Source organism: Epinephelus fuscoguttatus, linkage group LG20 (genome assembly GCF_011397635.1).
Source record: "Epinephelus fuscoguttatus linkage group LG20, E.fuscoguttatus.final_Chr_v1".
NCBI lineage: Eukaryota > Metazoa > Chordata > Actinopteri > Perciformes > Serranidae > Epinephelus > Epinephelus fuscoguttatus.
In genome coordinates, this window is record NC_064771.1 from 18,030,109 (window position 1) to 18,045,430 (window position 15,322).

At 40.6% G+C, this 15,322-nt stretch overlaps 3 protein-coding genes across 3 annotated transcripts; 2 read left to right on the forward strand and 1 right to left on the reverse strand.

Moving 5' to 3' along the window:
* Positions 1-324: 324 nt before the first annotated feature.
* rexo4 (REX4 homolog, 3'-5' exonuclease) lies at positions 325-5,845 on the reverse strand. Its single transcript, XM_049564234.1, has 8 exons — positions 5,319-5,845; positions 4,897-5,207; positions 4,661-4,807; positions 2,799-2,992; positions 2,580-2,668; positions 2,415-2,489; positions 1,237-1,311; positions 325-1,039 (listed from the first exon to the last, which is right to left on the reverse strand). The coding sequence occupies exons 1-8, from the start codon at positions 5,547-5,549 to the stop codon at positions 875-877; spliced, it is 1,287 nt and encodes a 428-aa protein (XP_049420191.1). The 5' UTR covers positions 5,550-5,845; the 3' UTR covers positions 325-874.
* A 229-nt stretch (positions 5,846-6,074) lies between these two features.
* Positions 6,075-10,927, forward strand: LOC125881213 (phosphatidylinositol glycan anchor biosynthesis, class P). Its single transcript, XM_049564271.1, has 5 exons — positions 6,075-6,243; positions 6,442-6,526; positions 7,650-7,722; positions 7,869-7,987; positions 8,124-10,927. The coding sequence occupies exons 2-5, from the start codon at positions 6,445-6,447 to the stop codon at positions 8,237-8,239; spliced, it is 390 nt and encodes a 129-aa protein (XP_049420228.1). The 5' UTR covers positions 6,075-6,243; positions 6,442-6,444; the 3' UTR covers positions 8,240-10,927.
* A 699-nt stretch (positions 10,928-11,626) lies between these two features.
* si:dkey-197c15.6 (putative nuclease HARBI1) lies at positions 11,627-15,272 on the forward strand. The gene is made up of 2 exons (XM_049563544.1): positions 11,627-12,441; positions 14,818-15,272. The coding sequence occupies exons 1-2, from the start codon at positions 11,742-11,744 to the stop codon at positions 15,249-15,251; spliced, it is 1,134 nt and encodes a 377-aa protein (XP_049419501.1). The 5' UTR covers positions 11,627-11,741; the 3' UTR covers positions 15,252-15,272.
* The last annotated feature ends 50 nt before the right edge of the window (positions 15,273-15,322 follow it).

Consider the following 15,322-nt stretch of genomic DNA (forward strand, 5'->3'; position numbering starts at 1 on the left):
TGGCCCTTTGCTGCATGTCACTCCCTCTCTCTCTCTCTCTCTCTCTCCCCCTTTCACACTTGTCTGTCCTATCAATTAAAGGCTTAAAAATGCCCAAAAAATATCTTAAAAATAAAAAAAAATAAAAAAAATAAAGCAATCGTACTATCAAATTCACAAAAACTCTGTCTGAATACATTGCTCTTCTTAATGGGTTCAGTTGACTATTTAATCTGCAATTTCCTATGACCTGTATCCCAAACACACACCATGTGAAACTGTACGTGGCCAACTGTGCACTCAGTGGGCATGGACTATTAATATTAATAAACAATAATTGCGGTATAGATATAAAGAAAGAATTTCTCTGTTTAATTCATACTTTTTAAAACATTTAAGGCAACCAGGAATCGCATTACTACAAACCAAGTCATGAGAGAACACAGATCTAGATTCATATAACACTGGAACCATTATGCAAAATAAAGGACTGTGCGTGCTAGTGGACAAGTGAGTTTGAGTTCTCATGAGCACTGTGGAGATGACATAGGATGATCTGAACACCTGCATCCAGCTGCTGGGAAAAACATGTTGTGAAATGATGATCTGGGAATATTTAAGGAGGAAATGGCCCAAAAGGATCACTGTGTGTAGAAGCTCCCACATCTCTTAGAATCCCTGTGTGAGTCGCAGCCTGGGATGCTTACACAGAACGCTCTACGCTTTGTGTAAATCTTGGCAAGAACAATCAAGTCTTTTACATTTTGGCATATCCTGTCAAGAGGGGCCAGCTGTTAAAAACACAATTCTGGACATCTTTGCAAACCTCTAATCATTTTAGTCAGGGCTGCTCTGATCCGGAGATGATCTGTCCTCTTGCCGATTGGTTTTGTTTTCATAATCCCATGAGATTCTTGTCCTTGTTCTTGTACTTGGGAACCTTGGGCTTTCTCACACATTTCTTGTCTAAGTCTTTGTTGTTATGTCTAGCTTTAATCTCTGCTTCCCAGTGCTTTTTCACCATTGTGTAGAGCCTCATGGTGGCCTGAGCGTCTTGGACCTGGTGGTCAGTGGAAGAGGAGAGGCGGAAATTAGTCCAAGATGGGACAGTATGTTTTATATTTTTAATAGCTATTCATTGTATTTTATTTTTGCACTGTTTTCTAACTCAGTTGTTAGCAATGTGAGAGAAAGGTAAAACATTTAAGCACATTATTACACATTTTAGAAAAAGGGACAGATGTGTTGATAACTTACGGATGAATGCTCGCCCTGTTGGACCTTAACGTTGAGTATTTCTCTACAGAGGACTTTCAGCGAGGGGCGACCACTCTTAAAAAAAAAAAAAAAAAAAAAAAAAAAAAAAAGTGGTCAGGGGTCCACATGCACACAATACATCAATTTATAAAGGAATACTTCACCACCCAGATCACCATTTGTATCTCAAGAACTCATCGCATGGTATGCTGAATACACAAAGAAAACTTTCTTTCCTGACATGCGATGAGTTGCCCAAAAAAAAGAAAGGGTCAGGGGTCCACATGTACACAATATGTCAATTTAAAAAGGATGACTTCACCCCCCAGATGACAATTTGTATCTCAAGAACTCATCGCATGGTATGCTGAATACACAAAGAAAACTTTCTTTCCCGACATGCGATGAGTTGCCCAAAAAAAAGAAAGGGTCAGGGGTCCACATGTACACACTATGTCAATTTATAAAGGATGACTTCAACCCCAGATGACAATTTGTATTTCAAGAACTCATCGCATGGTATGCTGAATTCACAAAGAAAACTTTCTTTCCCGACATGCTTCCATGGTGAACGAAGAATCTAAAAACAGAAATTTCCTAACACACACGAGTCCATGTTTAACAACAGCAAAACTATATGACAATATCTGTTGACAAACTCTCACATAACTCATGCAGTATAATCCGAGTTTCATTTATCCAGTCGTTTGCTCAGTACACAGACAGACAGCCCTTCTTGATCGGGATGTAAACTAATCCTTTAAAACACCAAAATCACACAGTAACACAAACTAACTAACAATCCAGGCAGTGGTAGACCAGCAGCTCCCATGTTGATTGAGGTAAAATTACAGGTTTTTGTCAATGGAGTCTGGCTTTGAAGAAGTCAGGCTGCCTGTGTGGGAAGTACTGAACATATAACTGGATAAATGAGACTTGGATCCTATTGCACAAGTTGTGTGAAAGTTTGTAAACAGATGTTCTGATATAGTTTTTCTGCTGTTTAACGTGCACCCCTATGGCTTCAATTCATCAAGAATTTTCTCAGTTTATGGATTCTTCATTCTTCAATAAGGCATATGAGAAAAGCAAAGTTTTCTTCCCCAATTTAAAGTGAAAATGGGTGAGGAACTGATATAAAAAAGGGTCAGTTGGGTCCTTTAAAGTAGTAATAATACCTTTACAGCCTTCTTAAAAGGTTTGTACTTCTGAGTATCCCGGATTTTCTTTTTTGGATGATCCAAGAGTAAAATCTGAAATGAAAGTTTAGGAATAGTTTTTGAGTGTTTACATTTACTTTAAAAATCATTTTATGTCCCTCTCAGATATCACATCCAGGCTACCTTTAGGTCGTTGTGTATGGCATGTCCAACCACTATTCTGCCTTGCAGGATGGCAGCAACCTCCCTCTGCACAGTCCGTAAATCCTCTCCTGCAGTGACACAAACACAGATGATAATCGTGGTGTAACAGTACATTCCAAAATTTCAAGCTACTAATTACAACGTGTCAGTTTCTCATTCAGTTGTTTGTTGCTCATTACAACCATTTTCACAACTCACCATCTCTGATGTCCTGCGGTCGGATGCCACTGACAGCTGTCCTGTAGTCTGTCACCTTCTCTGTGGGTTTCACATACTTGTCATAGATGCATTTCCCAAACTGATTCACGAGGGAAACGCGAGCCAAGATGCTGTCCTCTCCGTCAGGGCCAACTCCCACCATCTCGCAATCAATGGCCACGGCTCTGGTGAGGCTGACGGAATAGGAAACAAGATGATAAGAGAGGACAGTCCTCACTACTACTTTAACCTGCCTGAGGAAGATCTGTCATTTCTGTTTTGGCATTTCACTGATAACGAGAATAAGTTTATGGGTCTAGTATGTGTACATTATGTTCTGTACATATGTATGTGTGCATGTCGTTAAAAAAATAAAACATTTTCTAAGCTGACTCTTTTATCTCAGATGTAAATAAAAACCATCACTTGAAAACATCTCCATGACAACATTTTAAAAATAGTCTCTGCTGTCAAATGCAAAAGTTTATGTCACAGCAGAGTGATTTACATGCTGTGAGAAAATAAATAGAAGCTGTGGAAGTCAGAGAAAACACATTCAACTATCTAAACTGGTATGACATGCCGGGGAAAATAGCTGGCAGTAATCTTATGATATAGGATGACATTTTAAGAAATATGCTCATTCTTAAGATTCATGAATTACAGAGAAGGTTAATGCCAATCTCATGTCTGTCCATTAAAGGGACAGTTCAGATTTTTGGAAGAGGGGTCGTATTAGCTACTAATCCAAGTCAGCGTATTACATGTAGTAGATGGCGGTTGGCACATCCCAGTTTGGAAAACCTGGCAGGAGTACTGCCACGGAATATAAGCAGTGTACTGCTGTAAACCAGGGCAGCAAAATGTATTTTCGCCACCGATAAAAAATGTAATATCAGTTCAAGTGTACACTATATATAGACGGTCCTTTCTGATGGGGAAGTGAAGCCATAAAATCCATCTAAGCTCTCTTCAAAGCCACCAGACTCCTTTGACAAAAACAGTAATTTTACATTGCACAACACGGGAGTTACAAGTCTACCACTGCCTTGGTTGGCTAGTTTGTGTGTCATTGTGTGACTTTGGTGTTTTATTTGGATCAGTTTGGATTCTTTAAAGCTACACAATATCACAACCAAGCTAACAGATCGAGGCGGTGGTAGACCAGCAGCTCCCATGTTCAGTGAGGTAAAATTACATATTTTATCAAAGGAGTCCGGTGGCTTTGAAGAGGGGATAGAGAACGCTTCATTTCCCTGTTTGAAAGCATGTCATATCAGTGGCAGTACTCCTGAGACCTGCCTGTGCCTCCAAACTGGGGACATGCTGACCGCCATCTACTGTAGCTGGTACAGTGACCATGGGTAAGTACTCCACACAACCCCACTTCAAAAAATCTGAACTATCCCTTTTAAATAAGGCTACAGACAGCAGGCGGTTTAGAGGGGGAGACAACTAACCCTCCTGTGTCCAAAGGCAGTGACTTCCTGGAGCCTTATTTTTGCCGTGAGGTTGCTAGACAACCAGCAGAGACTCCAGGAAGTCACTTATTAGTGAGCTATAGAGCCAGACTAGCTGTTGTACCATTTCCAGTCTTTAAACTCACCTTGTTTTTGCCGTATAGATATGCGAGTGGCATCAATCTTTTCAATGTCTCGTGGTAAGGCCGCAAATAATCAAATATCGCAAAAAGTCAAACTATTCTTCTAAATATGCACTTGATTGGTGCCGAAGATGCATGTAAACCATATGAGATTTCTCTGTTAATGACTTAATTGTCAATATTCTAACCAGTATGACATGAAGTTTTCTCTGGCACATCTACAGGGCTTCAAAATGGCGCTGACTTTGTCATCACTCACCCCTCAAAGGCTTTCTCCTTGACAAGGGAGCTCTCTGTGTCATTGTTCTTCTTAATGCCCTGCTTCTTCCTCATTATCTCTGCTGCCTCTGCTCCCACGGTTGCCTCGATGTCGTCTGGGTCTACGTCATCAAACCAAAGGTCCTCTCTGCAGTGGCACAAAACAGGTTGAAGTTAGCATCCACAATGCCTCGAATATTACTCGAATATTAGCAGACATTAGTGCTGCATACTTACTCTGTAGGCTTCGTCTCTTCAACCACAGGCTTCTTTTTCTTAGCCGCTTGCTCGCTGTTTGACTTTCCGCTGTCCTTTTTCCTTTTCAGAGCAGCAGACTGTTTTGCGTCTGAGACAGATGGACCCTTTGAGTCCACCTGTGAGTCCTTGGGGACAGCACTGGTAGGAAATGTTTTGTGCTTCACTTTTTTCCCTGTGTCTTCCGCTTTATTCTTGGAAATATTTTTTTTAGCCTCCTTTTTCTGCAGAGCACCATTCTGAGATTTTGGTGTCATGGGCTGCTTCTTCTCCGGCTGACTGGCCTTTAGCATCTGTGGAAAGTTCAGTAAAGTTGTGACCAATCTACATGAAAGTGACGTCACTGAATGTGGTAAATAAAACACATATAATATGTAAACAAGCTAAAATAAAGTATGACAAACCTCTTGTAATGCCTTCCAGTTGGCAGAGAACTGTTGGACGTCTTTTGGAGGTGCTGCTGGCTGAGCTTTAGGTTTTTCTTGTTTCTTCGGTGGTGGCTTCAACTTTTCATACTTCATTTTCAGCCACTGTTTCCTTTTCTTTTTCCTTTCCGCTTTGTTCTTTTTCTCTGCAGATGTGGGTCCTTGTGTTTTAGCAGAAGTGTCTTTTTTCTTTGCATTAACTGTTGACATTTTTGCCCCTTTCAGTTAGCTATGTCGTATTTTATTTGGATATAGTACGTAAAGCCTGTTAGCAGTCCTCAGCCACGCTGGACCGTCAGAGCTCCGTCACTTGGTTACCAGGTAACGTTTAAAAAGTAACGGTCGACACAGTGTCACCACAAATGTGTTTCCCGGTAGTAAGTTTACCGTGTTGCCGACCCGGCGCAAACAAACTGCTCGATAATTTTCCAAAATTGCTGGAAGAAATGCACAGTAACAAACTCCAGGTGCTGTGAAGCCATGCTGATATGTGTATTTCCGAAGTGTGCAGTAGCCAAATGCGTCCGGTGAAACATGAATTCGAACACATGCGTGTCTACTTACTTACTAACTAAGCTAACCAACTCGACAACTTCAGCGCAGTTTTTCAGCTAATATTCACTCAAATTTTTATAACATATGGATACGTCAAAAAGTATGTTTTTAGTTTATTTTTTTTATTTTAAAGGCGGAGACTCGTTTTGTGACAAACGTTTCACATCGGACCAAATTTAATGTGGGACAAGATGCAGGCATAGTAGTTGATCGACGATGCTTGACAGATTCGGGGAAAGATTTTTGCTTAGTGTTTGGTAGAAATTTAGAAATTTAACTTGTTATATGTTCACGTTTTGGATAAGTACGTAGCGACTCACACGTCGAATACATCTTGGTAAATATTAAGGTAAGTTTACGTGCGTAACAGGAGGATATCCGGTAGCGTTTTTAAAGGCATAAATCAGTTTTCAATAAGCTTGTAGTAGTTTACGTTGAATTAACCATAAATATACGTATTTGTTGGCTGTAACTGGAGCTAATTTTGGGTCTGACGTGTTATGTGTCCTTTATATTGTGACACTTTATCGTTTAATTGTGGTTTCAGATCATGGTGGTGAACAGTCCCTCTCCTCTACCTGAGAGAGCCATCTATGGGTTTGTCCTTTTCCTTGGCTCACAGTTTGGCTTCTGTAAGTCACATTTTTCAATTCACTCTGAAAAAAAAAGTTTAACATGTCTCATTAATACGGATGATCTAGTAGAGACACAAAGTGAATTGATTGAATGGCATGTTCATACATTTACACAGCTCTGACATTATTCCCGAGGGCTGAACAAGTTATAATAAGAACTGACTTTTTACTTTATGTTTTTACTTTCTGCAGGATTCTTTTACCTGTAGTGAATTCAGAAACAGCTGCAAAACTTTACTACTTTTTCTATACTATATTTCTGTGATCTGCTGTGGGATCAGGCCATCTTTCATTTTTAAAAACACATTGTATTTCACCACTCTTGAGAATTTGGACAAATCATGTCCTACTATAAAAAAAATCCTTTAAACTATCACTTATCAACACACTAATTTCTTTTCAGCAGTGAAATATTATTTTAAAAGATTTTGTATCTATGAAATAAATCCGATTTTTAAAATATTTATATGAATATAACTTCTAAACTTGCCTTGTGTCAGAAAACACCTTTGTCCTAGACAAGAATTCACAACTTCATTTTTTTTAAAGGGGAAAAAAACTAACAGTACAAACTAATAACATCAGTGACAAAATGTAGTGCGATGATTATCTTTGTCTAAAAATATATTTTTTGTGAAAATATTGCCCTTTTAAAATTTGTCCCAGGTTTTTTTTCAACTCCTCAGATCTCGACGAAAATATAATTTAGTTGGGCATAAAAGGGGTTAGCTTTGGTTTCCAAAAAGGTGGGAATGCTGCTCAAATACCTGTAAGCTTTCTATTTATGATAAATTTGTTAAAAATTTTTCTATCAGGTGTGTCTCAACCATAACCTGGCAACATCATAGCCCTTCTAAATCAAAACTAAAAAATATTTGTGTTTTAAAAATGTGTATTTTGATTAGAACTCTTTGAAAAATAAAATGGCTACTCCCTACGACTGTTGTGATATTAATAAATAGATAATTTTTTGTCAACTCCATCAGATCTGACATAATGCACATATTTTTATTGATATATACTTATTCCCCAATATTATACCATGTAAATAGCTATCCAAACAAAAACACCTGGTCAACCGTGTCTGTAATATGACGGCTTTCCTTTCTTCTCTCCACAGTTCTGTATTGCCTGTGGGCATTTACACCTGAAGAGTGGCTTCATTCAATAGGGCTCACCTACTGGCCTCAAAAGTAAGTCAAGAATTATGATCAGATCGTAGTTATCCAATAACAAGTCCCCTCCCTCGACTGATAAATGAAACAGTGTGCCTCAGGAAATACACGTACCACACGATGAGTTTTATGATCTGTTAACTCAAACATTTCGTCTTGTGTAGATACTGGGCCCTTGCTGCACCTATCTATCTGCTGGTTGCACTGGTGATCTGTTTTGTGTTGCTGTTCGGAGTGAACATGAACAACACGGCTCCACTTGACTCCGTGGACAACATCACAGGTGAGGATGTTGCTATACGCTAACTGTGAGCTACATGTTAGGGGGCAATGCACCTGCGACACTCAAATGTTAAGATGATACTCTAAAAGTTCCTTCCTCATCCTAAAGCCCTTTAATGTCTCCTTCCTGTTACTAGATGTGTACGCTCAAGGCCAGAGGACAACAGACTGCCGCAAGGGGGGAATACCCAGACTGAAAGATGTCTCCATCAGCGATGTCAACAAAATGTTCTATTTGTCGCTCAAGCAATAACAAACTGATTCCAGCCGGAGGCAGAGTAGAAGTGAGGCTGCCGGGGATTTATTATTGTGTCAGTGTTTACCCTTTGTTTATAATAGAAGGACTCTGCTTTATTTATTTATCCAGGAACAAAGGGGAAGATGTACAGAAAGAACTGTTAATAGATAGAATAGAATAGTGCTGTGTGTTTGTTAGGCTGAATATGATGTAACACAGTGTCATCAGAGCAACTCTGGATGGAACAAGGTAGCACATGACTACATTTAATAAATGTCATACTTTTATTACATATTTTTGTGCAATAGTACACTTTTGATAACATCATAATCATATGAAATAAGATGGATACTTTCATGCATCGCATTAAAATCACTTTCAGCAGCATATATAATTAAATACACTATAAATAAGTAAGCAATGTATCTTACATACATGAAGATCCTGTTCCCATTTTTAATTCAAGGGGAACATTTTAACCTCAGTGTCCACTGCTAGAAACTTAGGAGTCGAGTTGCATCAAATCACAGGTGCTGGTGCAGTTTGGTGCCTGACCGAAATGTCCTAGATGAGATTTTATTACACAATGCATCCATCTGATTGGTCAAAGCATGACTAGATTTGCAACACAGATCTACAATCCAGGGCCCAAGTATAGAGGTAAATTCATTTTACTTTTTATTGTAGTGTACTATATGTTTCACTTTTAGTCTTATAGAGATGCTCTGAATGTTTAAACAGATAAGCATGTGTTCTCTCAACAGCTCAGGGTTCCCTCTAGTGATGATGTGAAGAATATCATCTCATGTTAGAGAGAGGGGGGAAAATGCAGTCTGTGGGACTTTGCCAGGGGGTTTCTGTAAAGTTTTCAGTTTGATCAAATTATCATGATATAAAAAACATTTTTCATTTATTTACAAAAGGCTTCCCAGTTCACTGAATCATATTTAATGCCTTTAATCAAATAGCTCACGGATTATGTTCTAATCTAAAGAATCCACAACTGTTCTCTTTTTTTCAACATAACTGAGATAGAAGTGTAAAAAAGAAGAAGTCGGCCACATCAAATTATTAAGACATACAGTATCTCACATAAGTGAGTACACCCCTCCCATTTTTGCAAATATTTCATTATATCTTTTCATGGGACAACACTATAGAAATGACACTTTGATATAACTTAAAGTAGTCAGTGTACAGCTTGTATAGTAGTATAGATTTACCTTCCTCTGAAAATTACTCAAAACACAGCCATCAACATCTAAACAGCTGGCAACATAAGTGAGTACACCCCACAGTGAACATGTCCAAATTGTGCCTTAAAGTGTCAATATTTTGTGTGCCAGTCATTATTATCTAGCACTGCCTTAACTCTTTTGGGCATGGAATTCACCAGAGCTCACAGGTTGCTTCAGGAATCCTCTCCCACTCCTCCATGATGACATCATGGAGCAGATGGATGTGAAGACACCTTGTGCTCCTCCACCTTCAGCTTGAGGATGCCCCACAGGTGCACAGGTGAGTTTAGGGCTGGATACATACTTGGCCAGTCCATCACCTTCACCTTCAGCTTCCTCAGCAAGGCAGTTGTCATCTTCTAGGTGTGTTTTGGGTCATTATCATGTTGGAAAACTGCATTGCGGCTCAGTTTCTGAAGAGGGGCGATCATGCTCTGCTTGGAATTCATGTTTCCCTAAATGAACCGAGCTCCCCAGAGCCGGCAGCACTCATGCAGCCCCAAACCATGATGCTGCCACCACTATACTTGACTGTAGGCAAGGGACAGTTGTCTTGGTGCTCTGTCAGCATGTGTGGCACCTTGGTGAAGAGCACCAAGACAACTGTCCCTTGCCAAATGAAACATTTGCAGAAATGTGAGGGGTGTACTCACTTATGTGAGATACTGTACATGAGGGGGTCACCAGTCTTGTAAGAGGTCCTTGACTAACTACTAGAGAAAAGACTGAGAACCTGAAGATCCCTGTGCAACAAAATAATTAACAAACCAGGAAAAGACTGACTGGAGAGTCATGGAATATAGTTTTTGCTAAAATGTAGTGATATAGCAGGGCGGCCTCTAGCTCAGCGAGTAGAGTATCCAACCTGCAGCTGTCTTGTGCGTGTCATCCCCATTCTCTCTCCCCCTCTCTTGTCCATCTCCACCTGCACTGTAATAAAGGCAATAAAACACCCCAAAAAACTTTTAAAAATGTGGTGGTACCAGGACATTTTTGTGATGGAAAAACTCACATGTTTTACGATTGGAACAAGGGAAGTTTAAAAACTGTTGGACATCTTGGACTACATACGTATCCTCAACTACATCTGACTTCAACTGGACATGATCAATGGAATTAACACATTTGTCTAGCAGCAGGGGGCGCTTCTGGTTTACTAGATTATGTATCAAGGTACAAAAATTAATTGATTCAAAAAGTGTTACTTGTTATTATTGCTTTGTTTTATCTTTAACTATTTACCTATTCTTTTATTTTTATAAAGGGGATTTTTTTTTAAATTTATTTCAATTATTTAATTTGTGTATTTCCTCCTGCCAAGACTTTTTTTTCCCCAAAAACTTTTGTCATGGGTTGAAATATGTGTATTCATACCACTGGGACTGTCTTTGAAGGCAGTTATATAATAGTTATATAACAAACTGTTTATCTGTATTTGAATATTTTGTTACATTACCTTCAAAAAAAGGGGGAAAACTCAACACTTTGTAACTACAGTGTGATGTAAGAATTGTGTTCCAATTTTGTTATAAATAAAAATTTAAATAAATGTATTTATTTGAGGTACTTTAACTGTACTTGAGTATTTTAATAACATGCAACTTTCTGTTTTTACTTCACCACAGTTCAGAGGAAAATATTGAACATATTACTCCACTACAATTATTTGATAACTTTAGTTACAAATTCAGATTTTTTTGCACACAAATCATATGAAAATATACAGGTGCAGCTGAGTCATTTAGTCGATTAATAAGAAAATTTATTGCCAGCTGTTTTGATAATTGTTTAAGTCTTGGTTCCAGCTTCTAAAATATGAGGACGCTCTGCTTTTACTTTTAATTATTTATTTATTTGTGTATTTTTGGTTTTATGGATTTTTTCTGCAACAGTGCTTTTATTTGCATGACTTAAATACATGTTCCTGATTATACTTACATACTTTTAACTAAGTATCACTTTAAATGCAGGACTTTTACTGGAAAGAAATTATTCTGAAAGTGTGTAATTAGTCGTTTGGTTTAAGTAAAGGACCTGAATACTTCCTCCATCACTGCAGAAATTATTTTATTACTTCATTTTCTCTATTTTATTATTTATTATAACGCAGATGCACTCCTGTCCACTGGGGGCGACAGAGAGCAGCGTTGCGGACCTCCAAAGCATTACAGAAGAAGACAGTGCTTCCATGATACTTGCTAGTGTTTATCATTTCCCATTCATTCAATAATCTCTGCTGGACTTGTATTTAAACATACTGCAGTAGTTCCGATAAATAAATGGCCTTCGCTCTTCCGGTGTGGCTCGCGGTGCAAGAGGAGCTCCTCGCCGGAAATGGCGAAGCGGACAATGCGACTCCGACCTGTTTCGACGACTTCGACGATGAAGCTTTGTTCCAGATGTTCCACCTCACCAGACCCTGCATCGCCTTCATCACAGACACTATCCGCGTGCGCATGAAGAGCACATCTGTGAAGAAACCCACGCTGCCAGTGGAGGCGTCGGTCAGCTCTCTGGTCATGGTGGCACTCAACTATTACGCACAGGGCGTTTCCCACGCCGACATCTCGCAGAGAGTCTCCCGAAACCAGACGGACTGCTTCGCGATCATCTCCACAGTGTCCGGAGTCATCGCGGGCATGGCCGATGCCTTCATCTCGTTCCCGCAGATCCGTGAAGCCAGAGCCAATGTCGCATTCAAGATTGAGAAGCTGTGCGGGATCCCAAACGTGCTGGGGGTCGTGGCTCCAGCTCACTTCAAGATCAGAGCGTCCCCCTACGAGAAGGAGACTTTCAGGTCCTTTGTCAACACCTTGGGGTACACCTCGGTGGTGAGCCAGATCATATGTGACTCTGATGGCAACATACTGAGTGTGGAGAAGTGTTGCGCGGGCAGCACGTTTGAGCAGGAGATGTGGGAGACGTCGTTTAAAGGAAGGGAAATGGAGGAGGACCTGCACGGAGCAAACTGGATTATTGGTAAGAAAAAACAAAGAATTAAGAATGGTGACCTCCCTGTTGGGTGTCATACATCAAAGGGATGCTTCACCCACTAAATGACCATCTTTAAATCAGTCAGTCATGCTGTTAGACCTTAAATTCATGAGGAAAAGTTGTTTTCTCTCTCATGCCTCCATGGGAAACAGTGAACATATTGATTGGGGGTCACCTCAATTTATAAACTCACATCTCATGCAGTAAAATCCTAGTTTAATTAATCCAGTCATGCACTAGTACTCCCAGACATATATGCATTTTATCTAGGGACTGTTCTTTATTTATCAGAGGATGGGATGGCTGGTGTGGGCCTTTTATTTTTTGTTATGCACCATTATGTTTTTGAAATCTTGACCCTCCCTGAAGCTACACATATTTTCCTTGAGCCTCCCTGAGTGACTGCACGAAAATGCATGACGCTTCCCCACTGCTTTGTTATATATAAATATTCACACCTAGTGTTGGAGCCAATGCAATGAGCGAACATCACAGAGGGAGTGTGAGTTATCACCACAACAAACACCTAATTTCTGAAGCAAAATGCAAATCGCATCATCAAACAAGCTTTGCGCACACTTCAGAGGAATACAGGTGCATGACAGCCACCTGTCCTGGTCCATTTATCAACTTTCAACCACTTATCTGGAGCCAGGTTGCAGGGGCACCAGGCTGAGCAAACCACTCTAGAAATCCCTCTCCCCAGCAACGCTTTCCAGCTCCTCCGAGGATCCCAAGGTGTTCCGAGGCCAGATGAGATACGTAATCCCTCCAGCATGTTCTGGGTCTGCCCCGGGGCCTCCCACCAGTTGGATGGGCCCAGAACGACTCTCAGGAGGCGCCCAGGAGGCATCCTGATCAGATGCCCGAACCACCTCAACTGACCCCTTTCGACGCGCAGGAGCAGCGGTTCTGCTCCGAGCTCCCTCCGGATGTCCAAGCACCTTACCCTTTCTCTAAGGCCAGTCCAGACACCCCACAGAGGAGACACATTTAAGCCACTTCTATTTTTGATCTCATTCTTTGGGTCACTACCCAGAGCCCATGACCATAGGTGAAGGTTGGGACGTAGACGGACCAGTAAATGGGAAGCTTTGCTCTCTGGTCCTACCACACAAAATCCACAAAAAATAAATAAGCCCACGCATCACACAACTGCACAGTTGAATACAAAATGCAACCATTTAAACTTGTATGCCCCTCCTCAGTCCAAATAAAACACAAGTCCCTCCCCAATGCTTTAAAAATTATTTGACATGCCTCCCTCTTTGCAACCGCCCCATTTCTAATTAAGAACAGTACCCTAAAAAACGTAGCTTAGTAAGAGTCTGGATTTGAAGAGCATACGATAAATCTCACCTAAGGCTTTAGCTGAAATGCATGTGTCTGAGAAGTGCTGAGCAGATGTATGGATAAATCAGACCTAGATTATACTGCACAAGTTGTGTGAGAGCTTGTAAGTGGATGCTATGATGTAGTTTTGCTGTTGTTTAAGGTGGCCCCCAATCAATCAGTGTAGTAGTCACCATTTTCCGTGGAGGTATGCAAGAAAAACAAAGGTTTTGTCACAAATTCCACTTAACACGGCATGACTAACTGACTAACAAATGGTACGTTTTGTGGGTGAAGTGTTCCTTTAAATCGTATTTTGCACCACATCCCTCCCCTCCCCCCCACCCACACACACACACACACACACACACACACACACACACACAACTCACTTCGTCACCTCCTTATCAATAAACACATTGGAAAAATCACTGACACTGCTAATCTGCTTTTTAATCTTGTGACGTTATGCCACCCACAACAACAGTGTATATGTTTAAAAGAACAATAGGTAATTTTCTCTCTTAAAAAAGGCAAAACTCAAGGTCCACCTTTTATCTTACTCCTGAGCTTTCAACTGTATGTCACAGTCTTCCTCAGCAGACTGAATTTGCAGAGGAAGACCATGAAAGCCAACTAAGTTAAAATAGCCGTTTGTCAAATGACAGGAATTCATATTTGAGGAGTTTCACATTGCATCAACACTAATACACTATCACTAGCATCTTGTACCCATATTCATAATGCATTCATCTTATCATTGTTCCTCTATATGTTAATTTTGTATTATGGAAATAGGAAATTATGCAGATCTTTCAGTGTCCGTTTAGCTCTGAAATGCCTTACTGCCTCATCATCTTCTAAATAAAGCACTACCTTTTCGTTTCATGCGGTTTCCTTTGAGTAGGCGTACGGTTTCTCAGCTCTGTGTTACAACTTCCTGGCAAACTTAGGTCAGTTTGAAACCACCACAATCCATAATACGTGTTAAGTATTTATTAACTCCATTCTCTCCTGTCTGTCTTTCAGCTGGGAAAGGCTACCACTTGAGCAAACACGTCTTGACCCCTGTGTCGGAACCTGTCGATTACAAAGACATCAGCTTCAATGACGCCCACGCGAAGATCCACAACGTCATGCGGACGACACTTGGCATCATAAAGAGGCGTTTTAGGTGTCTGATGCAACTCGGTTTTGCCCAAGAAGGCTCTATGGACAAAAAATCAAACATTATCAAGGCGTGCTGTGTGCTGCACAACATTGCCAAGAAGTTCTCTGTCCCTCCCCCACCTGCAGCTGGTAGAATTGAGCCCCTGCATCCAGGCAAGCAGCGCTCAGCGCCCGTGGAGAGCAACCCGGAGGCCCTGTTGGCCAGACAGGAGCTCATCAATAAGTTCTTCTCCAGGGCCCCCAAAAACCAGGAGCCACAGAGTAAAGACATCACAGAGGACGAGGATGTGTGAGCAGAGTGGGTGTGTAGGACACTAAAGATGATCGACCTGCATAAAGGACAAACACTGGAACCAGAATCCAG

Coding starts and splice junctions, on each gene's coding strand:
- rexo4 (XM_049564234.1), bottom strand. CDS start 5,549: ATGTCAACAGTTAATGCAAAGAAAAAAGACACTTCTGCTAAAACACAA. Junction 4,808..4,896: donor GAAGAGACGAAGCCTACAGA/GTAAGTATGCAG, acceptor GTGCCACTGCAG/AGAGGACCTTTGGTTTGATG. Junction 2,669..2,798: donor ACCGCAGGACATCAGAGATG/GTGAGTTGTGAA, acceptor GTGTCACTGCAG/GAGAGGATTTACGGACTGTG.
- LOC125881213 (XM_049564271.1), top strand. CDS start 6,445: ATGGTGGTGAACAGTCCCTCTCCTCTACCTGAGAGAGCCATCTATGGG. Junction 7,723..7,868: donor CTCACCTACTGGCCTCAAAA/GTAAGTCAAGAA, acceptor CGTCTTGTGTAG/ATACTGGGCCCTTGCTGCAC. Junction 7,988..8,123: donor CTCCGTGGACAACATCACAG/GTGAGGATGTTG, acceptor TCCTGTTACTAG/ATGTGTACGCTCAAGGCCAG.
- si:dkey-197c15.6 (XM_049563544.1), top strand. CDS start 11,742: ATGGCCTTCGCTCTTCCGGTGTGGCTCGCGGTGCAAGAGGAGCTCCTC. Junction 12,442..14,817: donor CGGAGCAAACTGGATTATTG/GTAAGAAAAAAC, acceptor TCTGTCTTTCAG/CTGGGAAAGGCTACCACTTG.